The sequence below is a fragment of the Pholis gunnellus genome (assembly GCF_910591455.1).
Source record: "Pholis gunnellus genome assembly, chromosome: 1".
NCBI classification, from domain to species: Eukaryota; Metazoa; Chordata; class Actinopteri; order Perciformes; family Pholidae; genus Pholis; species Pholis gunnellus.
Window position 1 is genome coordinate 5,961,355 of NC_136528.1, and position 27,849 is coordinate 5,989,203.

Consider the following 27,849-nt stretch of genomic DNA (forward strand, 5'->3'; position numbering starts at 1 on the left):
GAAAGCTCTTTATTGTTGCTTCCCGCTTTACGTTCTGTACACGTTATAGTTTCTTAAAGCAAAGGAGAGAATAAAGAAGCAGCTCTGTAGCGTTTTAATGATCTCTTAGTAATCGTGGGTTAGCTGTCGGGATGCTGACATCAGCAGGACAGAGGAGGCTCCTCACACACAAACTTACACAAACCCCAAAACCTGACAGAATATTATCACTTATTACTCCAGATGTTTGAAGTGCGTGTGCTTCGTGATCACAAAACAAAACTAGCAACAAACCACCAGAAATCTAAACAGTCAGCTTTACTGAAATGAAGAAAGATTGCTAAATTAAAGAAAAGAATAAATTAGAACGTAAAAACATTGACTGTAAAAATGCTATTCTCCAAAAGAAAATTAACCGGTAGCGACAGTTTACACGTCAATAATCAAAGTTGACTTAATATAAACATACAGCTAACACGTTAAAAAAAAGAGGGAAGAAAGTGAATTCAGTGTCACGTCTAAAAACCTACAAAATAACTGAAGCACACCGCTGTCGAGCTGAACGAGCCAATCAAAAGCTAGAACACTTTAGAGTCCAGGTACCGGGAGATTCTACTGGTTTCTACTGGGAGCTGTGGCTCCTCGGTCAGACACTTAAGGCACTGACAGTCTGTTCATCGGGTTTGTTTCATCTCTTGATTCAAGCAGCTGAGCGGAGAGGATGATGAAGATGAAGATGAAGAGGTGCCTCAAGCTGCAGTTCCTCAAACGGCCACTAGGTCAAAGACTGAAAACTACAGAAAAAGGTCCCACATTTTATATTAAAATGATATTTTTCCCCACAAGAAGTTGATTTTTTTTAAAGATGAGAATACTAAGGCTTTAATAAAAATAGTTTAATATTTTTGGGATTCAGTATTTAATGCCGACGGGTTGAGAAAACTACAGCAAGCTGCCGGTTAGCTTAGCATTGCATTTGGACCCAAAACAGACGACGGATTGTTACACAAGTAGCACGTTCACAAGCTAATTTTAAACCACTAAGAAGCTAAATCCTCATCAGCCGATAGGTTCCCAGATTACATTTCAACAAAGGCTTTTTATCTCATTTGCTGTCAATGTTTTATTGTCCCGTTGACTCCAGATTCATTCATGAATGCGGAATCTGTTTATAAAGATTAGGCCCAAGGTCATAAAATCCGCAGAGCCTTTTCAACGGTGTAAACGTTAGCTTCCGTTAGCGGACAGAGTTTTAAGCTTGTAACTGGGTCGTGACTAGAAGGTGACGCACGAGGTCCAAAAGATAAGCAATAAACTCGAATGGTTCACTTTGCAGTTGAGTTTTCTCAATTTTAGACACACAACCTTGTAACTGAGCCTTCGCTAAGTCCCGCCCCTCAAACGCAGACTGGCCAATCATAGCATAGCATCAGCCAGCTCCGACCAGGTTCCCGACAACTATCCGGCTCTAGGAGCAGCTGGGGGCGGGGCTTAGAGAAGGGTCAATTGGGTGTTTCTTGCCAAACTGCATCTTGGGAGTCTTACAGTTTACGCACACAAGTTTGAAACTTTTACTTTTTAAATGAAGGAACCAAATATTTTCTAAAACAGTTTGTAATATTTTGTACTGGTGATTCAAATCAAGAGTTTCCGGTGATCTGAGCCGTAGAAGTGCTCGTTTAACATTCAATTAACAAAAATGAATTAAGAAAGTCTTTAAACGTCCAGTCTTTATGCTAAGCTAAGCTAACAGGCTGCTGGCTTTAGTCTTACGTGAGATATGAAATATCCAACTTCTCATCCAACTCTGCAAGAAAGCAAATAAGCTTATTCATCAAAACGTCAAACAATTTCTTTAAAAAGAAGCATGCGTTTGATTGACAGATGTTTCAGCCAATCACAGTCAGCCCTATTGATTACCTCACCCAGGTGTTGTCCTCTTTGTGTACATGTGGATTTTCTGACTAGTAAATGAAAAAGATGGCAGCGAGCAGAAATCCACAACGTCCCGTGTTGTTTTTCAGTGTCTGTTCGTGTCGGCAGGACTCCGGGGTTTGACCTCGGACTGAGGCTGATTTACAAAAACACAGCTCAAAGAAAAGAAAAACAAACCGTGACGAGTTTTACAGTCAGTTAAACAAACCGCCTGGTTTCACCGTCTACACGTCAGCTTCTCATTGGTTCTGGCATCTTGAGCGTAGTTGTACCGTTGGCTGGGTGACCGGAGAGGGGCGGGCCATCAGGAGGCGGCGGCCTGGACGTAGTTGGCGGGGTAGAGGCCGACCTGGCCGCCGCTCAGCTGTCCTTTACACCAGCCCTGCTCGTCCTCCTCACTCATCTTCAGCAGCTCCTCGCCTGGAGGGAAGACGGTGGTCAGCAGCGTTCAAGCAAAGCATTTAGATACTGCGCACTGACAGTGTGAGGATGCCATCTGGCCCTGTTAATCAGTGATCTGGACCTGGTTCAGGGTACGCTTTTATAAACTAAGGTCCCTCCCTCTGTGGTCCCATCGGGTCCCATTAACTCAGCGTCCCTCTAAACTCATGAGGCAGGACCGCCTGCAGAGGACGGACTACAGCTCCACAGAGCCGCCTGGTGAAACTCAACCAGGACAACGTGAGCTGAGAAGAGAGTCTCCATACAGACCTGAACGAAGAGTTTTAGCCTTATCGTTGTTATTACTACGGAAGCCCTGTGAGAAAAATATATTCTGGTGCTCGATTGTCTCAACAGGCGAATACAAAGTTTAGTCAGGATAATCTTTCTAAGTATCCTAAATGTTTTTTGAATCTATGAAACAATAAGTTTATCAGGTGATTTTCTTTGTGTGTCAGGAACATTTTTAATGTTTGTTGTTGTAATACTCATTTTGGCCACAAGAGGCTGAAGTGCACCTCTACACCATGTTCTAAGACTATGCGTTTTAACTTCTCCATGCACTCTAAACATATATTATTATTAACAACATATTGTGTGTTTGTAAGTTATGTAAATCAAAACTCAGATGGAAGATAACATGATGCTTATCGTCTTATTCAGAACATTGTGTAGAGGTGCACTTCAGCCTCTTGTGGCCACAATGAGTATTACAACAACACACTTAACAAGAAATGAATCTCCGGGCAAAACTTTATTCACACTTGTTTCATTAACGAAAGAAAAACATTTAAGGAACTTCACGAATGAGGATTACAACAGCAAACACAAAACAATTAAATTACCAGAACCGTTCTCATCACTTTCCTCTCAGGGCTTCCGTACTTTAGAGGTGATGTCTGCAAATAAATGTATATTGTGTGTAAAAACAAAAACCTGCCTTTTCTCCTCAGAATGAGACTGTATGGGTTGACCTGAATTATCCGGCTCCTCTCTAACTGTGACCAAATAGTCAATACTCCACAGTCTAATAAAAACCATCAATGAGGAATACGAATCACACGCTGTAGAGCTTTCAGCTTTAAATAAATAACAATAACAATTCTCCAAGCATCAGAACACACAAAGAAACTTAACAATCGTATACATCATTTGATTTAAGAGATACTTCAATAAATACTGATTATCTGATGAAAAACATCAAAGTGCATTGATAAACTTAAGTCTCTTATTGTTTTACATTATATTTCTTCATAACTGTGTAAAGTCTTTTCACATAAAAGACTTTACTTGACTCACCTGACAGATGAGGATGTTTATTGATTGTTAGTTTAAAACATCCAGGAAGTATTTAATAAAGCCGAACTGCTTATACTAAAACAGGAAACTAGAGCAGCAACTTACTCCATCAAAATAAAAGCATCAATCCTCGGACTTTCTGCTTTTATTTCCAAAGAAGACAGATGATGTGAAGCTGCTCACACATCTGTCGCTCACATCATGCAGAGAGTTATTAATCATTTGACATTTATATATGTGTGCCATAATGACCCAAGTCACTGAAATACAACACTTTCATATCTTATATATGAAGAGACTTATTCTCTTTGGTGCATTTGATCATCAGCACTCATGAAGCCGTGTGTTTGACATGAGTGTGTGTGTGAAGGTGTTAAGACGAGGCATCACAGGTGAACAAAAAGACAAAATAAAATGATATTTTCAGACATTTTCAGGCTCTTAAACATAAACTTTTTTCTGTTTGGATGTTTAAATATGTTTGTTTTTGAAGCTGTGATTTCATATATATATGTAGTATTCTTATTATAGGTTGAACTACCCAGCAAGATATAAAGTTATTAAAATGAGCTCCACCATAAAGTGATGAACACATGAATGCATCAATAATTACAACATGAGGGCTGTTCATTGGCGATACAACAGGTTTAATGATGGAGGGGTTACGATTCAATATATTGTGATGTATTAAGATTTTTTAAATGTAATTTGAGGAAAACTGTCACAGTATAAAGTACACACTGTGATATGCAGTTTAAAAATGCTACTTCCTGTCTTTACGTTTAAGTTTTTATGTTATTAAGTCAAATGATCGATTATAACAACGTTTAAAAACAACATAAAATAAACTGCTTGGAAACTATTAAAAAATATCGTTTTTGAGAATAAATTCAGTTTTCACAAAACATAAAACAGTTTATTAATGTTTTCTTTCATAGTATATGATTCTGCATAATGATTAGTTTTAGTATTACTAACACATTAGTATTAGTTTTTTTCTTTAAAAATACTTAGATGGCGATACTTTAGTACTTTTACTTATTAAGCACTGAGTGCAGGACTTTGACTTTAACTTTCATTTGGATGAAACGTTTTATTCTGAAGTTTTTAGTGCCGCTGATTCATTTCCATTGTTTCTATCGTCTGTTTTGCACATTTTAATGAAAAGAACAGAAGTCATAAAACTAAAACCGATCAATCAAACCAAACCCCCCCGTGATGCCCCCCCCTGTAAGCATTAGTAGGTGTTAATACCTGCTTTAAAGCTGAGCTCATCGGCCTCCTGGCCCGTGTAATCATAGAGCGCTCGGACTCGCTCCCCCTCTACCTGATCCTCCTCCTCCTGCTCCTCCTCCTCGTCCTCCCCCACGCCGTTCACCGCCAGCTCCTTCTTAGGACCCTCCTCGTCTGACCAGTCAGACGAATAATCTTTCACCCTGAGAGAGAGACAGACAGGAAGTCACGCAGACAGATAAACCCAAAGAGCGAACCATGTTTCAACAGCGTCACAAGTTACAGAAACATAATGTTCATCAGTAAAGCTGTTGATACTTTCAAACCTTTACTTTGAAATACTGTATGTTCTTAAAGTGAGACACTACAGGAAAAAACAATAGACACTAGGAACACGTCTTCTTCAGACTAGAGGAAAGAAAACGTGTTTATTTTACTACTTTGTCTGTTTGATTTCATGAAGCCTCCTACAAATTCCTCCCAAATTCATTTTTAATTGAACACACACTCATTATTTAGAGTAATCACACTCAATAGAAGTACAGAATTAGGCGTCCTATTGCACATTTAGCCACATTTGCGTGAAGGCAGAACATATAAACACAGCGCTGTGATGTACCGCTGTACACCTGAAACGTCTCTGTGCGAAGCTAAAAGACCCGGAGCACAGGTTTAATATAATATCAGTATTTGGTGGAGTTTAATGTGACTGCTTCCTGTGTCAGGCAAAGAGGACAACCTGTCCAGTGTCCTCCCAGCTCATGTGAGACCCCAAAAACAATGAAGCTAAATGTGGACGTTTCACAGACTTCTCCTCCAGTAGAGGGACAACTGGTGGTGCGTCTGTGGAGCACCGTCAGCAGCAGACGTGATGGGATTAAAGAAAGAAGTAGAGCAAGTGACTTACAGCCAAATGTCTTCTGCTTTGGAGGAAACGGCTCTCACTCACTCTCTCACACACACACAAAGTAAAAGGACAACATTTAGAGCAGACAGACGATGTGTATCTGTTAATACGGATCATTAATTAGTATCTGTGGCAAACAAACATGATCTAAAAGTTATATTTGTTATATTGTACATTTGGCCGATACATCTCAGGTTTACCCTTCCTACTAAAGAAACCTTTGGTCACCTCCCTAACCCTCTAACCCTCCTACAGTGAAACACGGCGATAGTGGCGGGGGGGGGGGGGCGGGGCGTGACGGTGTCCTCCTACCTGCCGGTGTCCAGCGTGATGGGACTCGGTGGGACGTCCACTCCGCCTGAGGACACGATGTTGGTGAGGGTGACCACGTTGTCCTCGGAGTTTCCACCTCGCACCTTCCTGCTGATGGAGCGACTCGCCTCCGGAGACCACTCCTGCGCACGCACGCACACACACACACACACACACACACACACACACACACACACACACACACACACACACACACACACACACACACACACACACACACACACACACACACACACACACACACACACACACACACACACACACACACACACACACACACACACACACACACACACACACACACACACACACACACACACACACACACACCAAATTAACAAGACAACTTAAATAACGCATTCGTACTCAGATGAAAAGGATTCAATACTCTCAGCTTTTAATTATAATGCATCAATGTGTTCATCGCTTTTTATGTTTCGATGCGTTTTACATAACATATGTTGCTAATACAATAAAGTAAATGTTTTATTTGTGTTGTGGTAGAAAACCAATGTAGTCTGATGGGATCAGGGCATCACACAGACACAGACACACTTCGGCCATGATAACAGGCTGCTGACAGAAGTAGGTGGCCGAGGATACAGTTACTGGTAACAACCTCCAAACTACACTACAGGAAGTGTGTGTGTGTGCGCGTGTGTGTGTGTAAACTCAATGTCCTCACAGGCATAGAATAAACACCACACAGGCAGACTGTACCTCTTATGTTACTGCTCCTTTTCTTACATTTTTAAAGTATAAATACGCAGCAGAGGAGTTACAGTTGGAGTTATGAATGACTATACTCAACAGAGAGTCCTCACAAGTACAGAAAGACACACGTGTGTGTGTGTATGTGTCGGACAATGGCTCTCTGTCTGCGTGTCGGTGGCACTGTGGGAACGCCAGAGGAGAGAAGAGATTCATTTCTTTCTGCCAACATCTCTCTCTCTAAACTCTTATTATTCAGTTCTGGAAAAACTGTGGAAGATAAACCGAGTTAACTTTCTCATGTTCACAAAATATGAAGAAATGTCCCTCCTAACACTGCGTTGTGTTGCGAGCCAGGAAACGGCCTTTGGTGTAGCTGTATTGTTGTACGGATGGAAACAGTAGGGCGTGTACACGGTGTACAGAGCTGGAAACAGGTTGATAACAGAAAGAAAAAAGGTGTGAAAATGAGCCAGAAATCGGGAGAAATCAGAGAGAAACATTGTGTGTGTGTGTGCTCCCAATATGACCAATCAGAGCCGCTAAAGATAAAGACAGTAGTGACATCGCCACTATCTAACACGTCAAAGCTTTTACCCTGAATCACTAATGTTAGCATGTAAACAAGTACAAACAGGTGAAAAAAGGAGCAAATAGAACGGATTAAAGGACGAGGAAACATGTGAAAATCTTCAAACAGACGTCCTGTGGTCCAGCATGTTAGAGTGTTCCATGTCAACTCTTTTGTAAGATTTGAAATCCGAGGATCCAGATCTCACACACACACACACACACACACACACACACACACACACACACACACACACACACACACACACACACACACACACACACACACACACACACACACACACACACACACACACACACACACACACACACACACACACACACACACACACACACACACAGTGGAAATCCAGGTGATTGCATCTCTATTGTGACTTGACAATTGGGTCTGCAGATCTTTTCGAAAAGACAATACGTGGATTCAGGACCAGAGAGTGATGAAGAGGGTGCAGAAATACCTGCGTGATAAATGATAATCAGTGACATCATCACTGAGGCTGGAGTCTCAGAAACCTCTCAGGAGACGAAAGAACTTGATGGAAGAAAGAACTGATAGTTTGTATTTATTATTTTGGGGAGAGTCTGCAGAGCTGCAGTTAAATCTGTAGATTTCTACCACAACATGGGAGAGTGTGTGTGTGTGTGTTCAGACATTCCTGACCCCACACACAGCTCTCAGTCACACAACAAGGCTTTCACTGGAAGCCTGTTTAATATTCAGTCCGTCTCTCTGAAACACACACGCAGTCCTGCACAGTTCTCCTTTTGCTCAAGGAACTTGAAGGAAAAAAAGGAATGAATGAGGTTATGTAAATAATCCCAGGAGTAGATCAAAATAGTGTGTGTGTGTGTGTGTGTGTGTGTGTGTGTGCACGTTCATCCACAAACCTCAAACTGGGGCCAGTTCATGCTCATGCCCGGTCCGTGGGTGTTCCTCCACCATCGCAGATCTTCACTGTCATTGGCTGCTTGGATGGTCTGACCCAGATCTCGGTGCAGGCCTTTGAACCTATTGGACAAAATGACTGTCAGCCATCTTCATCCTCCTCCTCCTCCTTTAAGTTCTGTCATTACACATTTTAAATCCAAGTTAACCGTTCTTGTGTCTGACTTTGTGTCCTATACAAGGCCGACGGGAATGCTTCGACGCTTCGACTGTTGCCGCAGTAAAATCGATTATTACATTACATACTATTAAAGTATAACAGGAACCGGTATACCGTTCTGTGTAAAACATTAAACTCTGAGCTCCTATGAAGCCACGATTGATTCGTCTGAGACCAACAACTCTCGAGGAGAGAACAGGAGAGGTTGTAAAAATGTGAAGAGTTCAATGAATGTATTGTTTTCTGACTTGTTGGATGAATAGACTCCAGTGTTTTCTATTCTTTGTCAAATAAATTAAATAAATTAAACTTTCTAACTGTGTTATTCTGCACTGAAGACATGTTCTGGTCTTGATGGTTCTGTTTCTACAGAGGTTCAGGACTTTAGATTCTTTGGAAACATTTGATTTGGTTGAGACACCAGCGCTCATACGAGGGTCTTCACTCCAGCTACTCCTTCATGAGGAGCCTGACCCGCCTCTCTCCACTTAAACTTCAATTCTTGATTTTACAGAATAAATAATTTAACTTTAAAGTGAAACAAAAAGACAAACAGTACAATATAAATAAAACCACTGGATGGACGCACATTCCCACCATCACTTCCTCTTCACAGAGTTGAGAGTTTGACGTTTTTGTTCTAATATTTGGACTTTACCTGTGGTGGTTACCGTGGTAACAGTGGCTTGTTTAAATAGAGCGAGAGGTCAATGGTTAATAATGGACAAAACTGAGTTCTCTATTAACTCTTGTGTACATACACATTTAAAACTCAACAGTTCTGCATAACTTCGCTCTGAGTCACAGATCATGAATCACCTAATCCCTGTGTGTGTGTGTGTGTGTGTGTGTGTGTGTGTGTGTGTGTGTGTGTGTGTGTGTGTGTGTGTGTCCCACCCGTCTTTGGCGGACAGGTCAAGGTGTGTGTGGATGTCCAGCAGGACGTCTTTAAAGAAGCGCAGCCTCCTACGCTCGGCCTCCTGGGTCAGGTCGAACACCTGCTCCATGTCCTCCATGTAGCGGGGGTTACATCGGTTCAGCTCCTCCAGGGCCTTCGTGTAGCGCTGCTTCACCTGCAACACACACACACACACACACACACACACACACACACACACACACACACACACACACACACACACACACACACACACACACACACACACACACACACACACACACACACACTTAGCTACTGTACAACCCTTTGTCAACCTACATTCAGAAAGATGAAGAGAATCGAATGTTCCTCTGTGTGGTTAAATCTCAGGATTGATTTAGTGGGTAATGTACACACAGACCATGTACACATGTTTTAAAATGCATCCTGTAAACGAACACCATGACGCGCTGTGATCAGAGCACACAAAACCACCTGCACATCAGGCCAAATATCTTTTCTTACGCATCCACGGTTGGCGGTTCGATCCCCGCCTCCTGTCTGCATGTTAATAGTGAGCTTACTGCTCCTAAATGCTAGGAACATAAATAAGCCCAGATATATTACAAACATCTGAAGTGATTTGCTTTGCCTGGAACCAGGCGGCAAGTGAAGCCGATGCAGGAGTGTTTTAAAACTTTGTCTCTTCTGACCATCAGGGGGCGACGTAACAATCTAACAGTCCAATTTCACACCAATCTTCATCTCAGAGAGTCAAATGTTACTTTTTGTTTCACTGCTCTCTCAAAAAAACTGCTCTCTCTCTGCTGGTATGTGTAAGTTTATAGCAAACCTGTTTGCTAATAAAGTGTTATATATAATGAAGTCAACTTAATTTAAGTATTCAAGAGGCATAATTGATGCAAGTCCATCACTGTCCATATGAATAGTCGCTGTAATCCCTCCTGTTCTAACTGACCGTGAAGAGTTCCTTTATTAATGTGATTTCAATACAAGCCTTAGTTCAGTGTTAAAATATGTCCTAAAGTTCAGCTGAACCTAAACTGAAGCTTCAGCCTCCTGAGTCACACACATCACGTTGATTTCTTCTAAAGTTACGGCCTTTTTTTGTATCAAATTCCTTCTTTGAGTTTCCCCCGGACAGCGTTTCCTCGTAGAGCTGCACGAAGAAAAAGAGGAAATGTGGTACTTAGACGGAGAGAACTTTGATAAGGGACCCGCTTGACTTGACTGTTGAGCTTCAGATTAGCTGCAGTGAGTCAAATATCTTTCGTTTACCTCGACGACGTGTTGAAGGTGTGGTGGTTCGCAGCAGCAGCTGTGAGAGTCGTCTGCAGCTTTTCACACAACCTTGTCAGTGTGGCTGCTTCTTCTTTATTCCCCTCTACAATAAAACTAATCCAGTGAAAACGAACCTTATTGCGTAATCAACAATTACTGAAGTTCAGGAGCGTTCTCAACTATTTCCCCAAACTCTACAAATGAGTCATGATATTGGATTTCATTTCCTTGTAAAAGGGTTAGTAAGAAAGAGGCATGCAGTACTTATTCATAGTCAGTGTTACCTACAGCTGAAAGACCACGAAAGTGGATCACACATCACATTATGTCACTGAGCTGTAACTTTATTGTTTTTATACCCGTCTCATTCTATTTTGGCTGTTTCAATATTTTTTAAATTGTATTTACATGTCCTACTGTAGTGTGTTTCTTTTGCATTTTGTCTTGTTTTGCTCTTGATGTTTTGTGTAAAGCGCTTTGAATTCGCTGATATGTGCCGATAAATAATGTTACATTTTTAGATGTTATTGTATAACTTTAGTGTTTCAAACAAACACAGTTACACAAACTAACTAACAGATGGAGGCAGCAGTAGAGCAGCAACTCCTGTGATCTGAGAGGTAAAATCACTGTTTTTATGAATGTAGTCTGGTGTCTTTGAGGAGATCAGAGATAACAGCTTCAGTCCTCGTTATAAAAAGCTGTCTGACAGCAAACTTTCTCCAAACTCCATCTACTGTCTGCCTTTTCCCTGTTTTCAGTTGATCACTTTCTCTCTTACGCTGAGTTTGTGTGCAGGAGTACAGAAGAGACAAGCCGGGTCATGTTTCTTAAAACAAAAACACACACAGGTATGTTTTTCTGGACACTAACTGACACACCCAGACTGGTACAAGTGGAGCTACGCATGGGACTGTGTGTGTGTGTGTGTGTGTGTGTGTGTGTGTGTGTGTGTGTGTGTGTGTGTGTGTGTGTGTGTGTGTGTGTGTGTGTGTGTGTGTGTGTGTGTGTGTGTGTGTTATACTTTTTCGGCCTCCTCGCTGCAGCGCTCCGCCCGTGTTGTGAATTTGCGGACTTCCTCCTGAGACTTGGCCGGGTCGGCCTTGGCGTGCGTTTCTCTGGTTACCGCTGTCCACTCCTCCTTCCTGGTCTGATGGTAGGTCTTCTTACTGGCCTCCACCTTGACACACAAACACACACAATGATACACACAATGATACACTTTGATTTGATATTCTCCGATTACATTCACCTCATTATCTTTCAGTGTAACATCGGCGTGTCGACAGACAATAACGTGTGAAGAACACATAAAAGTCACACTTTGTCACAACTGCAAATACAAAATAATCTGCAGAGGAATAACCTTAAAAACATTTGCAACATCTACCTTAAATCAGACACTTATTATATTGCAATTTATTCCCATCATGCAGTTCACAGTAATCTCAGTGACCGACAGCAGGAGATCAAACGCGTTGACTTGCACGGTGCGTTTAAGTTCTACTCAGTAAAAATGAGTACCGGGCGAAGGTAAATTATAACGCTATCATGTGTTCAAATGTCATCTTGTAAAATGTAGTTTTGAATAAATAAAGTTAAAGTAAATGTTTTCACAGCAATATAAAATAGGTATTAGTGAATTATTATTATCATTATTACTTCCTAATAACACATTAAAACTACGAATGCCAAGAGTTTCTATTCATCAGAGCAAGTATTTAAATAAAAACACAATCATTTATTTATTTATTTGAATTGCATGTTGTCTGCAAATAACTACGATGGATGACAAGAACAAAGTAAAAAGATAACATTTTCTTACGGTTATGGTTGAAATGATGCCATGCAGCAGCATACCAGTGTTCTACCCTTCAGCAGCATTTACATATACATATATATATATATATATATATACACACACACAGTGATATAAATCCAGCTCCATCACTGGTGAACTCTGACGCTCCACTATGAAGCCAAACCCGTCACCGTGCCGTAAACCCCGGTTTGTCGACCATCACTCCGGCTCCACCGGCGTGCCGCTCACCTCTTTCAGTTTGCGGACCCAGGGCTTCTGTGCTTTGCGGAAGCCGTCGTCCGCATCCTTGGTCTCCTTGAAGCCTCCTATCATCTGCTTGTGGAAGGCGTCCTTCTGCCAGTTGCGCAGCTTCTCGCTGTCCTCGCCCGCCAGCCGCTCACGCAGGTCCAGATGCAGCTCGCTGAGCCGATCGGCCGCCTGCATAAAGGCGTGCCACGCTTTCTCCAGCGTCCCGTACTGAGGACCTGAAGGGACACGAGAGGAGACACATTAACAGACGGACCAAATCGTTTGTTTGTGTATGTTCTTGGGCCAAAGTCGAGATCGTGAACAAACTCAGATGTATTTTGATCCAGGTTTGGTATCTAGAATTTTTCAGCCAATGCTGTGTGTGATGACACGGAGAGGCGACTGTTCGTTCTCCTGAAGAGGTTAGCGTAGATGCTGCAATAGCATCACTTATATCTTCATTGAAAGAAGAGCAAAGAACGCCACTGAAGGTTTATCTCGATGTAAAAGATGTGTTCGCTCTTCTCCCGACTGGCTTCAGTAAGAGTTTGATTGACAGATGGTTCATCCAATTACCTGCTATGTATTTATTCCTTCCCTTTTTTTAAAGAGTTTCCAATGATGGCTTCTCAGATGGAACAAACCATCTGGTGTCCTTTAAAGATTTCTGTGGAGCTCCATAAAAATGTTTCTCGCGTTAAAATGAATTTGTTGTAGTTTAACTGTGGAGAACCAAAACACACCAAAAGGTAAATCATTAAAAACTGTTCTTTCTGCTCACCTTTCTCCACGACGCCCCTCCACCTCTTGGCCCAGTCGCTCAGCTGCAGAGCGTAACTCTTCTCTATCTTCGCCCTCTCCTGGAAGCAGCTGACCATCTCGTTACACAGCCGGTGACCGTCGTCTATCCGCTTCACCGTCCTCCTGTAGTGTCCCGGCTGCAGAGGAACAGACAACAGACACGGTGAAACACAAATAAGACTGAGACCGGTGCACGAAAATCCTTTTCTACTGTCCGTTTGTTCTTTTAGCATTTTGATAACATGGAAGTGACAGTGTGGCAAAATGTGAGCCGGATGTTTAGTAGACGCGCGATGATGCACAGGAGACTAAAATAGAAAGTAAATGAAAAGAGTGAAAGAGGACAGACAGACTGAGAGTGAGTGGAAGGTTGATGGTATGAAGTTTTTCCAGACGGAGAGCTGTGAAGCCGTCCGTCAGTCAGCAGGGACTCATTATGTGTGTGTGTGTGTCTCTATCTAAACACTTCCGGCTGCTCCGACAGCCTCATCAAGAACCTAAAACGAGGATTCTCTAGTTTCCAGAACATTAGAATATATGTTTAAGACTTTTATTTAATACTGTATTGATCTGGTTTAATAATTCAGTAATTAAGTGATTTTGTAACGCTGTGGCTCAGCAGGTGAAGCAGGACGTCCACTAACCACAGGGCTCCTCCTGCCCACACTGAACAGCATGTCTGCAGGTTAGAAGCCCCGGTAGCTCGCTGCTAGTGATGTGTGAGCGGGCATATGAATGAGAGGCAAAATGTTAATGCCATTTATTTTCCATAACATGTCTTCTTTCAGACCAGTGGAAAGGAAACATTCAGGTGTTTATTTTACTACTTTGTCTGTTTGTGTCTGTAGATTTCTCATAAATTCACAAAAAGTTACCATTAGATAATTCCTCATTTGCATATTTAAACATAATATAATAGTTTTAATGGGAGTGATGAAGTGGTGAAGTTTAATGGCGATATCTATGAGTTCACGTTTTGACCCTATTCACCTGTAGAGTCTTCTAAATGTCTGTAATTGAACTAAACGTCTCTTTAAAGGACGTTTTCTCTAAATGAGTTTGTTCTCAGACTCTGATCCAGAAATCTCCACTTCAGCAGCTCTTACATACACCAAACTTTACACGTTCATTCCTCTCTATGTTCTGAAGGTTAACTCAGAGGGGTTTGTTCACACAGCATTTAGACTCATTTATACTACATTTATTAATAAAAACATGGAGGAAATAGGGTTTTATTATGGCTGTTGGCAGTATTTTCTGATTTATGGAGTAATATAAAGAGATATCCAAAATTCCATCTGTAAAAACTAATATTTAACATATGGCTTCATCCAATGTATATGTGTGTGTGCGTGCGTGCGTGCGTGCGTGCGTGCGTGCGTGTGTTTCCACTGTACCTCCCAGAAGCTGTCAGAGCTCCCCAGGTCACTGAGGTCTCCGTTGGAAGACATTTTGGGGTCGGCCTTACAGCACGGAATGATGGCGGCTACAGAAAATACTGCAGAGAGAGATCATACAACTTAATACGTACTGCTGCTTTCAGGTGTTACTGATGAACAATCACACCATTTATCTCAACCGATAAAATAAGACAAAAATAAAAGCATAAATAAGAAGAAACAATAGAATCTAATGCACATAAAGCTTCAAAGAAAACTCCTGTGACTCAGTACTGAAACTAAAGAAGGGAACCCGTTCTGTCAACTTCTGTTTCCTCATGATAAAGAAAATGTAATAAGATACAATTCAATGACTAGTAGGGCAAGACTCCATCAGCTGAAGAAGATCATGTGATATGATTGAAAGCTCCTGAGCATGTGAGAAATGGAGGACTACACATAAGTACTAATCAGTACTTTTGTGTAGTCCACCTTCAACAAATGTTAATATAAAAATATAACAAACAAACTAAAATAACTAAATTAGTATTCTTAATGTGAAATATAAATGTTTGCATTGTAGTCACTTGAAACTAGAAGCACTGACCAAACATCGGTTTCTAACGTTTCCAGACATCTAAACTATCTACTATGTGAACAGACCTGTAATTTAAAATGGTCAGAAACGTACTAAGTGTGCCTTGAAGAACAGTTATTAGTAAAGTAGACTTTACCTAGATTATAACTTCCTCCGTCAAGCACTTTGCTCTCCAACAACCAGACTGTGGGAAGATCCCGGTTACTTCTTTCACAATGTTCCCTCTCACTGTAAATGACTAGCTGGCTCCCAGAATAACAGCAGTGGACGTAGACGTGCACTGGGAGCACGCTGGTGCTAAATTAGATTAGTAGCCTTGGTGAGCTCTGCAGGGAACAACGTGGGAGTGAGTCTAAATACAGTTAGCCCAAACTGTAAGGCTGCCACCACAGAAGAACGACCTGCACTTATGTGTGCTACATGCTAACACCAGGGTGAGCCTTTGCAGAAAAGAGATCAGGTTAAATATGGATCTGTGGGTGTGTGTGTGTGTGTGTGATTGTGTGTGTGTTTGTTGTGTCTGAGGAGACAAGTAGCGTTCAAGATTAGCCAAACACTGACATTCAACAACACAACATCCCACGTCTGAGACGCTGCAGCTAATCCCCTTCAGACAGCCGGGCTCTAATTTTCTCTCCACAATGTAGACTCATTACAGCACAGGTGGAGGGAGGCTGTGTGTGTGCGTGTGTGTGTCACAGGTGAGTGGTAAGTATGCTAGCAGCGATCATATCTGCCACCAGCATGCTGGAACACGAGTGAGAATGAGAAAAATGACTTCGCTATGGATCGCTAATTACTGCTCCTTTATCCTACAGGACAGGAGTGTGTGTGTGTGTGTGTGTGTGTGTGTGTGTGTGTGTGTGTGTGTGTGTGTGTATGTGTGTGTGTGTGTGTGCGTGTGTGTGTGTGTGAGAGAGTGTGTGTATGAGTGTGTATCTGGGTGCGGCTCATTGAAAGCCAGTAGGTTTGGCTGCTTGCTCTGGTATTATTCGTATACCTGCTGGAGGCGTGCAGACGAGGACAGAGTAAATAAAACCGATCACAGTCTGCTGTTCACCACAAAGTGCTTTATGGAACTCGTTCCCTTCAAAAAGAAAAAACAGCTTCCGGCTGTGATTTCCTACAACAAACTACCGTCACGGTCAAACAGTAGAACAAGTACAGAGGTCTGACTCTCAAAACCTCCAGCTTTATTTAAGACAAACACTATTCAGAGTGTTTCTAACATGCTCACAATGACGACCTAACGTGCCGATGTTCTAACGTTTACTAATGAAGTACACACAATACAGCTGAGGCTGGTGGTGATATCACTCGTTTTGCAGGTATTAATATACATGATGTTATATTGCTTTACTGGACTATATATTATGTTATACTTATATTATATTTCCAGCGGTCTGAGACGTGCCAAGCCAATCACAACGAGATCTCTGCAGCTAATGTGCAACTTTCTGAGCAGTATATTTCGGCTAAAAGAACAATCAGCTGCACTTAAAGCGTTTTCCTGTGAATAAATATATTGTGTAAAGTTTAAAAGGTGTTTTCATGCCTGCAGCCTTCCAAACAATCTCACAGCGAGCAAACATGGTGTGTAAATGAACGCTCAGACGATATGTGTAACCACTCTAATATACCAGCTCATCTACATGTTGTTTTATTTATCAAAGAACAACAAAGACCAAACTTCACCGTCATGTTTACTCTTTAAAGTAAATTAATCTGGAGTTTTGCACGCATTACTCTAACGTCACTCAACTAAACTCCTGTTTCCAGGGTTATTCAAATGCTCATAAACTTTGCCTTTACCCGCCGCCATTTTCTCACGAGTGCCCGATCGACAAAATACTGTTAACTCCAATTAAATATCTTACTATTGATTCCTCCTTTGGCTCTTAAACAGGTAACGGAGCGCTGCTTGAGGAGCTTCAGCTGTTCATGGTGAAAGTGCGTTTTCTGTTAGACTTTGTGTGTGTGTGTGTGTGTGTGTGTGTGTGTGTGTGTGTGTGTGTGTGTGTGTGTGTGTGTGTGTGTGTGTGTGTGTGTGTGTGTGTGTGTGTGTGTGTGTGTGTGTGTGTGTGTGTACATTCCTCGATCAATGATCATGAACTTGAGTTCAAACACCTCAGTTTAAACACACACACACACCATCTTGGAGGTCAGGGACCTGCTGGAGCTGTAACGAGTGGGATCAGACGGTGGAGTCGGGTAGGAGCGTATGTACTATCAGGTATGAGAGACGATCTGGAAGATGATGCATCGTTTTTTGACAGGCCGTCATTTCTTAAAAACTCACAGATGAGTTAATAATAAAATTAGCATCTTATCTTTGATTATTTCATCCTAAAAACAATCGAAATATTTGGACTTTGTTTGCTTTGCTGATTGTCAATAGTGAACTTTAAACATGCTGGAAGGTGAATATTATATTGTTTGAACAGAGCCAGGCTAGCCGTCTACCCGTTTACAGTCTTTATGCTAAGCTAAGCTAAAGGGCTATTGCTGGTGGCTTCATAATACGATATAGATTTCAGAGTGATATCAATTATTTTTCTTTTTGCAATTGAAGGAGGTTTATTGCACTTTGCTGTTTCCATACACTTTTAATAATGAGACACTTCAAAATAAGCGTAAACAAGGTTAAGGACTGCATTTTGGTTATTTTGTTAACAAGCGTGATGGCATCCCGACTCATAACTCCTATTGCATGCTGTACTGTTTTGGTCATAGATAAAAAAAACATCTGTCACAATTGATGTTGTGTTCACACCAAACTTGCCTCGCGTTATTCGCGCCGCCGGGGACTATTTGTGTTCATTCGCGTGAATTGCGCTGGACGCGCCGGAGAGGGGGCGTGGCTTATCGCCCTGGAAGCCGTTCAACTGTCCGCCATCAACCCTGGAAAAAATAACCTCTATTTCTGCTCAGTACGTGTTGTGGAAGTCACAGATATCACGGGAAATTAAATGCCGTCATGTCTGGGTTCATAACATAGTCCGGAGGAGCTCCGTGGATTTCATCGAGCTGGATTCACTGTGTCTAGTGAGCCCCACGTAGGCTGTTTACTACAGCTGTATGAACACAAAATAAACTGATTTGGCTGTGATTTAACTGAAATAAACCGTCAACAAAGGGACTCCGAAATAACTACGTAATGATGCCGATTTGTAAAAAGTCTGAATTCATGTTTTGTTAGTTCTCTCCGCAAGATGACAAGCAAATAAGCTTTAAAATACTTGTTTTCTCAATGGAGCTCGGATTGATCGGTGCTAGGCTATGCTAACATTGTAGCAGCCCCATCAACACTCAACATAACGTCATATAGACGTAAATACGGCAGCGTCTTTTTCATTGTTTGTACACATGTATACACATAGTTTGGTCCGGTCTCTACTGATATGAGGTATCGTAGAGCTCTGGGTGAACACAGACGGCTACAGTATTTGTTTCCTGATTCAACAACGGCAGGACGTCAGTGATGACAGGAGGTCATCTCAACGCCGATAGGCTATCGCGCCGCAACGCATCACGCCATTTTTTCGCCGAAGTTGAAGAATTTCAACTTGACAAAAAATTCACGTTTGGCGCGGCCATCGGAAATTTGCGTCACTCCAGTCTCATCGTGTCTGCGCATAGACTATGTAATCTACTCACGCCGCGTTTGGTGTGAACGCACCTTTATGATGCGTTTCTCTGACTTCAACAAAACACTCAAAAATCACTAAAGATGTTTTTTTAAATGCGTCTTCCTTTTGAGGTCTGTTTGGTGTCTTGAATGTTTGTGTCAAAATGGCCCCTGGTTTTATTCTCACTTAGTCCATTAACCATCTGAAAGTGTACAAAAAGCTACAGGTTTTTTGGTCCTTGATCCAAAAACTGGACAGCAGAGCGTCAGGCCTCACCGACAGAGAACAGGAGGAACCGTTGAAAGAGGCCGAAAGTGATGGAAGGAATGCTGAAAGACGAGAAGGAATGAGAGAGAGCTAAAGGTTTCGACGGAGAAAGGATGAGACGAGGGAAATGCAAGAGAACACAAACTCAGTTCAGGGTGAGCGAAGAAGTGTTTTCCCAACACCTCTGTGTGGAAAGAAAGTGTTTACGAGCTCCAGCTACACAGCGGGGCAGTGAGGAGGAGGTCTGACACAACCACGACGTATCTTCTCATGTTCTGTAACTCAGCAACAGCTTAAAGGTCTGAAGACAAATGAATTAATCAGATATCAAATGACTTGAACTCTACACCTTTAGTTCCCTTTGTGCCAAGTTGTGGCTGTCTCACTGTTTGAGTGTCAAACCTTTAGCCTGGTTACAGACCTCTGATCACTGATGGTTGTTTCCACGGGTTTGGGAAAAAAAACAACTGAGCCAATCAGAGCTTTGAAGCCGCGATTAATAACATTATACTGTATATAGAGAAAAATGTGGACAGAAAAAGTGCCACGAAATTGCCGAAAAAGCAGCTGCACGAGTTGACTTCCAGATACTCGATGCTATCATTTCCCCATGAACCTGGGTCTCCAGGTTGTAAATGCTTTGGATCCAAGCTAAGTACCAATACCAGTACTCTTAAAGTGATACCGATACCAGTACTCTTAAAGTGATACAGATACCAGGAGAGCACCGCATTGTCGCGTTAGTGCAATGCTCACCCTCCGGTTTTCCCCACCCAGGTTAGCGGTTAGCACTGTTAGCTTCTAGCCACCGACTCAGACATCTCTGTGTTCAGAGCCGTCCTGGCTGTATGGGGTGGAGCTGCTGCAGTGGTGGGCCAATCACACGTTACATTAAATTAAATAACGCTTCAACTGATCAGCTGTGAGCAAATACCTTACAATGAGTCATTTAACTAGATCTGGGCTCAAAAGGGAGCGATTGCATGTATCATTTAACTGGAGAAGTTTCAGTTCCACTTGGTACTGGGTTATTAGGATATCGAGCACCGATACTCAGCAATAATCCAAGCCGATTGTCATTCATTTTTACGTTCTTGGTCATCATATGTGAGGAAGTTTAGACACTTTTTAGAGACCTTTACAGCTGCAAATCTGTAGTACAGCTGCAGATCCAAACTACCACAGCGAACACTAATGTTTCTGCTCCCAACACAATACCACTCGCTTAGATAGATAGATAGATAGATAGATAGATAGATAGATAGATAGATAGATAGATAGATAGATAGATAGATAGATAGATAGATAGATAGATAGATAGATAGATAGATAGATAGATAGATAGATAGATAGATAGATAGATAGATAGATGTGTGTGTGTGTGTGTGTGTGTATATATAAGGAGGTATATAAAGAGGTGGGTGATGGCAGGACAGAGAGAGACAGAGAGAGACAAAGAGAGAGAGAGAGAGACAGAGAGTCATGGTGAGACAGAAGGAGGATTCCGGTTGTTGGTTTATGGAGAAATGGGTCAGGCCAGTAAAGAGGAGGAAGAGGAGGGGAGAGACCAGCTGAGGGAGGGATGAGGAGGAGGCGTGGCAGATAGAGAGGCAGGTCCAGACCTCATAAGCTCCAGTCATTAATCAGATTAATGTACACCAACGGTTTCCCTGCAGCAGGCTGCAGTCTAGATGCTTCTACATGTCACGCAGGTGGAGGCCTGCAGCAGTATTAGTCCATAAGCTCCTCTGCTACGTCTGCATTCCAGCACAGACTGTGAGAGTGTGTGCTGGAGGTACACATCAGGGCCTGCTCTTTACTCTACCAACAGCTGGCCGTCTATCAGAGCCTAGCAAACAGCTGTGTGCCAGAGCTGCTGATGCTGAGAACACAATTGCAATGCTGACAGCGACTACCAAACCACTGCTGTTGGTAAAAGTAAAAGCACATTAAGGGTTATATCTGTGGCTTGAAATGCCAACTCAGGGAAGTCAGAAGTTTGTAACTGTGTATTGGAGTGAATCACGTATTCTTGGATGAGTTTGCCCTCAAGCTGCTTTATTGGCCTTGTTTCCATGTTACGAGTCTTTACCGCGGTGTGTGTGTCTAAAAGGCCAACAAGACTGTGAGAACGTCAGTCTCTCCACATCGTCGCAACCAGCAGCTTCAATTCTTCAACAGTTAGAAGACTTGACTTCTGTGTTTTAAATACGCTTTGGATGTTTTATTTACTGAATAACAATACGTTGTATTTTATATGCTCTTCAGGTTTTTAAATCCATCTGCAAAACAACAGCTGTAGCAGATAAATGAAGCAACAATATTTGCCTCTGAAATGAAGTATTAGCACAGTATAACATTAAAATACTCAAGTAAAGTACCTTAGACACACACACACTCACAGTTTATACTGCATGTTGTCACTATAACAGACCCTTTATAGCACTCTTACATAACCACAATCAGGATTATAGTCAGCATGCTAGCAATTAGCATAACCTACTTGAGAGAGTATCTGCCATCGTGAGCGGTAATTAGCTATTTAAGAACAGTAAAGTCTGGCTAGATGTTAAAGTAACAGCAGCTCTGTGGTGCTTTCCAGGTTCTCCAACAGTAGCAATGAAATTGTGGTGGAATCAGGAATCGAGCCTCTAAATGAGTACAACTTTAACTACTTTAAAGCTTCAAACCACACACTCTTGTCCCGGTGTAGGGAAGCACATCGCTGTAAAAAGACAGATTCACCAGATTCTGTAATGTTCCGTCTTAAATGTGAGTCCACAGAAAAGAGAGAAAGCTTGTGAGTGTAATGCGACACCGGTTACAGTGATAGACCTGACTGGGTGTGTCTTTCAGGAGCACAATAAGCACGACTGTGAATAGAAACAGCACACAAACAGAACCACATGTAGCACCAGGATCAAAACAATGCAGCAGAACTCACCTTATCAGAGACGAAAAACAGAGACGGACAGAAGTCCAAACAGAAGACAGTCTTTGTCTCCGCGAGCCTGAGAGACAAAAAAAAAAAAAAAAGCAGAAGCAACAGCAAAAAGAAAGTGGTGAAACACAGAGAGGTTAGTGAGCCGGAGGAGCAGCATGCGGTTACAATGAGCTGGACCAGATGCCCCGTTATAAGGCTCGCTGCTGGCTGGAAGGTGGCACATTCTGGGGGCCGCGGTGAAATGCCACACATGGAGCCTGTGTACCGGCCTGGTAATGAAAGCAGCCATGAGAGGAGGTCAGAGCCGTTAGCTCACACCTCTAAAATTACCTGCCTGGCCAATGAGTTGGGAAGAGAGTGTCAGGTTGATGCTTTTAAAGAAAACACCAGTGATTTGTTACATTAGCCCATTTCCTACACATGACTTCACTTCTGATTATGTTCAAAGACGTTCCTTTGTGCTTTTAAAGACTCTGAAAATCATTTATTACAATAAACCTCATGCCTGTTGTTTTTGGAAGATGTTCCCATGGATTATTATGGATTAAAATGCCTAAATAAGATTAAATACAATGCATACAAAAGAAATTCAAGATGAAAAGTTAAATAATTGCTCTTATAACATATATTTGTCCTTTAAATTTTCCAAAGATTAGGGGAAATATTTTCAAATTGTCCCCCATTTACAACTACATTGCTACACAATGATAATGTAACTTTAACAGTCTCTCAAAGTTCATTTAAACACTGTATTTAAGTAAGGGAAACCAATATCTGCTTTGAAGACCAATAGCACCGTAGTTGAAGTCTGAATTATCTGTAGAAAATGGGACTAAAACATACCAAACAGCAGTCTTTTGAAATTCATTATCTCCATCAATAAAGTTTTTTTGTTTTTAAGATATTCAATTTGTTTCCAGCCAGAGCCGAGAGCCCCGCCCACTTTACTCAGAACACAAAGTACGAATGCAACTGGTTAGTAATGAACATCAAATAACGCAAAACCACATACAAGCTGCTTCATGGAACAAGGTTAGATATCAGCGAGCAGTGAGACAGTTAAAGCTCCTCTCACCACGTATAAGCTAGGGCTGGCTCAGGCCGGTCTTGAACTAGTTAAGCTGCCGTCGGTACCTCTCCATCGGTATGCATTCACACCCTTAAAGGTTGTTTTTTCTTATGTGATGCGAGAGTCCGAGGACAAAAGATGTCGGATGTTGTGCAGATTGTAAACACCCCCTGAGGAAAATATGTGATATTGGGCTATAGAAATAAAATGTAATTAAATTCAAAGAAAACTAAATCCAGAGCAGAATCCTGAATTCCTAAGGATTAATCCTTAATTAATGACATGTTAATGCTTCATTCACTGCATTAATTCATTATATCACAACATCAATGCGCTAAAAATAAACCGCGACTCAGTGGCTTCAAAAAATGTGTATATTCCATGATTGTTTAATATTTAGAGTCCAGTCATGAAACACTGATTAAAGAGCAGAGAACCTGGTCTTGACTTCTTGATTGACAAATAGAAACAAAATATCAAATACTGGGACATTGTGGTTGTTGCAATAACATGATAAAGTTGATTTTTAATACATTAAAGGTTATATCTTGGTAATAATATCCATTAGGGATGGGTTATATGTCTATCTTCTATCATAATATAGATCATTTGTTTCATATCTCGATAACGACGTCACAATTTAGCATGTTTTCTGGTAATTCAATAAATACATATTCTATATGAAATAATCACGTTTTGTTTACTTCTGAGTAAATTAAATATTTGACGAATGATCATTTCATCAAGAACTTAAGTGCTATTGTAGAGAGATAATGAATAAATATGTGCAGCTATACACTGACTATGTTTACATGCATGCACACAAATACGGAGTATAATCCCAATAAGACAATATCTTGATTTAACGACACTGTAGGTATTAAGCCGTATGCTTGAGTTTAGGCACGCACGAGCAGAACAATAAAGCTGAATGAAGAAAACTGCACACTACTCACAGTTGATTCTAACCAACACTTCCATTATTCTCCAACATTATTATGCAGAGGGAACCCTGTCCTGAGCTGCAAGCACTGTTGCATTCTGGGATAATGGAGCTTAAAGGTGGGAGGAGGTTGTGACTGGAAAGCTGCCAGTTGGGAGTCCAGTTTTATAAATCGCATTGAACTAATGAAAGTGTGACATAAAAACAAAACTGTGATGTGAGAATGTGATATTGCACATCAGACTTCCTGAGGAAAAAAAAGTTAAGCAAGTGTTTAATATTATTATCAATTTAGACAACATCACGATATGATTCCATCGAATGGAGATTAATTATTATATTCAATGATAACCCATCTCTAATATCCATATAATAATTAGTGATCATTTCTCACAGGTCGTTTATCAATATCACGTAATATCCACAAATAATTGTCCCTAAAGTATCACATTATTGCAGCAAGATTTGGTCTCCGAGTAGTGACTCAAATACAGCTGCAGGATTCTTTAAAGTTATTAATTCAACAGTTGACACTCCCACACACACACACTGCAGTGAAGTCATTCCTGTATCGCTGAGAGCCCGAGGCCCCGAGGCTCCGAGGCTAACCGACACCAAACAATGTGACCGAGGACAGAAGACACAACCAAAGCAGATCACAGAGAGGCGGAGCACCAAAAAGAAGGGACAACTCAGCCTTGTTCCCACACAAACAGCTGTTCTCCCAGTTCATTTAGAAGCAGAACCACATCAGTGAGCCCAGCTAACCCTTTAGCTCGGATCAATCTGGTGTAGGTTGCAAAGATTAACCCGGAGATGTTTCCCCTGCTGTTCACGTTGGACTCCAGTGTGACTGCATGAAGCATCACAGAACACCCAGGAGTTACATTTTCTGACAAAACAGTCTTTACAAAAAAAAAAAAGAGCCTGATATTTGATAAATGATTCATCAACTTTTGATGGTTACAGCTTCTCAAATGTGAGGATTTGTTGCTTTTTCCTTTTATGCTATAATACGCTAAATATATTTTGGGCAAAGAAGCAATTTGAAGACGTCGTCTTTGTTTTATAGATCAATCGATTAATCAAGAATATAATCTGCTGGTTAATGAATCATGAAAATAATCGTGAATCAACATTTTAAGTAAATTCATTTTCTTATTCTTTTCATTCTAGTTTTTTCACACTTTGTTTAATTTTTAAATAACTTTAATAAGATGTATTCCTTCTGATCTATTTTGTTTTCATATAAATCAAATGTTTTAAACGTTTTTAGAGTAGCAGTGTATACGTTTTTGCCTCTTTCGGGTCATTTTTGCTGACGTCTTTAAGTATTCTTAAGGAGAAATAATTGACCCTACTGTTGGTTAATAGATGGGGAACAAAAACAAACTGACATTACTGCATACTGCATACTTCTGGTGTCACTCTCTTAAAATTTAAAAAAAGCATGAGCAGATAGGTGAGCCAATCAGAGCAGACCTGACAGACTGGGTGGGAGTTCACGTTCTGCGTTGACATACTTCATGTTTCCATGAAATTCCACTTGCTCTGCAGGATTTGAAGCCTGGAGCTGGGGGAAGTTTGGGCCTGCCTGCCCCGCCCCTCCATGGACGCTACTATAATACCGCTGCTCCTCCCACACATGGACGTGCATGAGCCAACGGCCCGCCGGCCTCCTCTGATGGAACCGTCGGTGGTTAGGAATCACAGGGTGGAGATCGTTTCTCACTCGACACATGAAACAGATTGTACTTCATGATGAAGCGTCACATTCACAAAGCATGTTCTGAGGTAAACCGTCAAAGTGAAAGAGAAATGTCACGGCTGCAACTAAACTAAATGTATTTACCGCAATTCAGTATGATTTGTTTTTAAAGGGTCACAGTGAAACACAATATATTATTATTCTATAGCAATGTAGTTTAGTGACATCAAACCATAAACTTGCATTAAACAGCATTGTTTTTATACCTAATATAAATGTAATCATGTGACACTGTGTGATGGTTAACACGGAATTATTACTCAACTCTGCAACTCCACAAAGCTTTTCAACCTCTTTTAGATCAATGTTTCCCAAATGATCTTTATAAATGCCGATTTTAACAAAATTACATTTAAATTGACTTAATCTACAAAGCACAAGGGGTGGAAGAAGAAGTAATGTAGTATTATTCCAGAGTGTAGAAATACTCTGTTACAAGTAAAAGTCCTGTTGAAGTGCTGAAGTAAAAGTACTCATTATGCAGCATGGCACATTCAGAACAATCTGTATTATAATTAGTGATGCATTAATGCATTCATCATTTTAATGTTGCAGCAGATAAAGGTGGGGTTCATTTTAACTACATTTTATATGTGTATCTGCTGGGTAGCTTGTGACTTCCACCAAGGGATCAATACAGTTTCAATCTATAAGAGTATTTAGTTAATTTAACTGTTTGTATTCTGCATTTCTAAAATAACTACAGGAATCAAATTAATACAGTTTCTGGAGCAAAAAGTACATTATTTGCTTCTGAGATGAAGTGGAGTACAAGTATGAAGTAGCGGGAAATGTACATCAAAAAGTACCTCAAAATGATACTTAAGTACTTGTATGTCAATAAAGATTTCTTCTATGTAAAAAGTATCGAGTAACGTGTAACTATAATATCAAATGTCAATTAAATGTAACGTTAGTGGAGTAAAAGTACAATATTTGCCTCTGAGATGAGTATAAGTATGAAGTAGTGTGACATGTACCTCAAAAGGTACCTCGTAAATATAACGAAGTACAGCACTTATCACATTAAGTATTAAAGTATTTGTAACGGTTACTTCGTTAGCAAAGCACTAAACTAAGTTTTAAGCTAACTCGAGCTACAAGCTAACGTTAGCTTAGCTTAGGCACCACCTGTCAAGTTTGTGGTACTCTGTGTTTAAAAACACACGACTGTCGTTACAAATACTGTCGTTACAGCAGTAATACGTAAATAAATATACGTGTAAAAATGTGTTGTTTTTACACGTATATTTTACACTAAATGTGTTGTAAAAACACGAATATTTGTGCTGTAAAAACACGAATATTTGTGTTGTAAAAACACGTGTATTTGTGTTGTAAAAACTACAACAACAGGATGATATGATAAGAGTGTCAACATGTGCTGGCAGCAGACAGGTGAAGATGTCTCTCTCTTACCTGTCTCGCTCTCTCTCCGTCACTGGAGGACCGATCCGAGAAGAACCTTCGTCGCGCGGGTTGTCTCTTAACTCCTCCGGCTGAAAAGTAAAGTGAAATATACAAAAATGGGAAAAGGTGTTTCTTCTTCTTCGGAGGGTTATTTAGAAGTAGTTTCTTGCTGTGTGTTCCCCCCACCCACCCAGACCTCCGATGCGTACTGTCTGCTGTGTCTGTAATCAGATGCTGCTCTACAACATCCGTTCATCCTATTACACACTTTAAC

The 27,849-nt window shown here is 41.1% G+C and overlaps 1 protein-coding gene across 1 annotated transcript; it reads right to left on the reverse strand.

Annotated features, from left to right (window-relative positions):
- Positions 1 to 27,778, reverse strand: pacsin3 (protein kinase C and casein kinase substrate in neurons 3). The gene is made up of 10 exons (XM_079159883.1): positions 27,585 to 27,778; positions 14,966 to 15,066; positions 13,549 to 13,705; positions 12,768 to 13,003; positions 11,742 to 11,897; positions 9,433 to 9,608; positions 8,318 to 8,438; positions 6,107 to 6,249; positions 4,909 to 5,090; positions 1 to 2,334 (listed from the first exon to the last, which is right to left on the reverse strand). Exons 2-10 carry the CDS (start codon positions 15,017 to 15,019, stop codon positions 2,219 to 2,221), a joined length of 1,341 nt encoding a protein of 446 aa, XP_079016009.1. The 5' UTR covers positions 15,020 to 15,066; positions 27,585 to 27,778; the 3' UTR covers positions 1 to 2,218.
- Positions 27,779 to 27,849: the final 71 nt, after the last annotated feature.

Excerpts from the sequence above, each read along its gene's own strand:
- pacsin3 (XM_079159883.1), bottom strand. The coding sequence starts at position 15,019 with ATGTCTTCCAACGGAGACCTCAGTGACCTGGGGAGCTCTGACAGCTTC. Across the intron at positions 6,250-8,317 it reads TGAACTGGCCCCAGTTTGAG|GAGTGGTCTCCGGAGGCGAG; the intron begins GTTTGTGGATGA and ends GTGCGTGCGCAG. Across the intron at positions 5,091-6,106 it reads ATCACGCTGGACACCGGCAG|GGTGAAAGATTATTCGTCTG; the intron begins GTAGGAGGACAC and ends TCTCTCTCTCAG.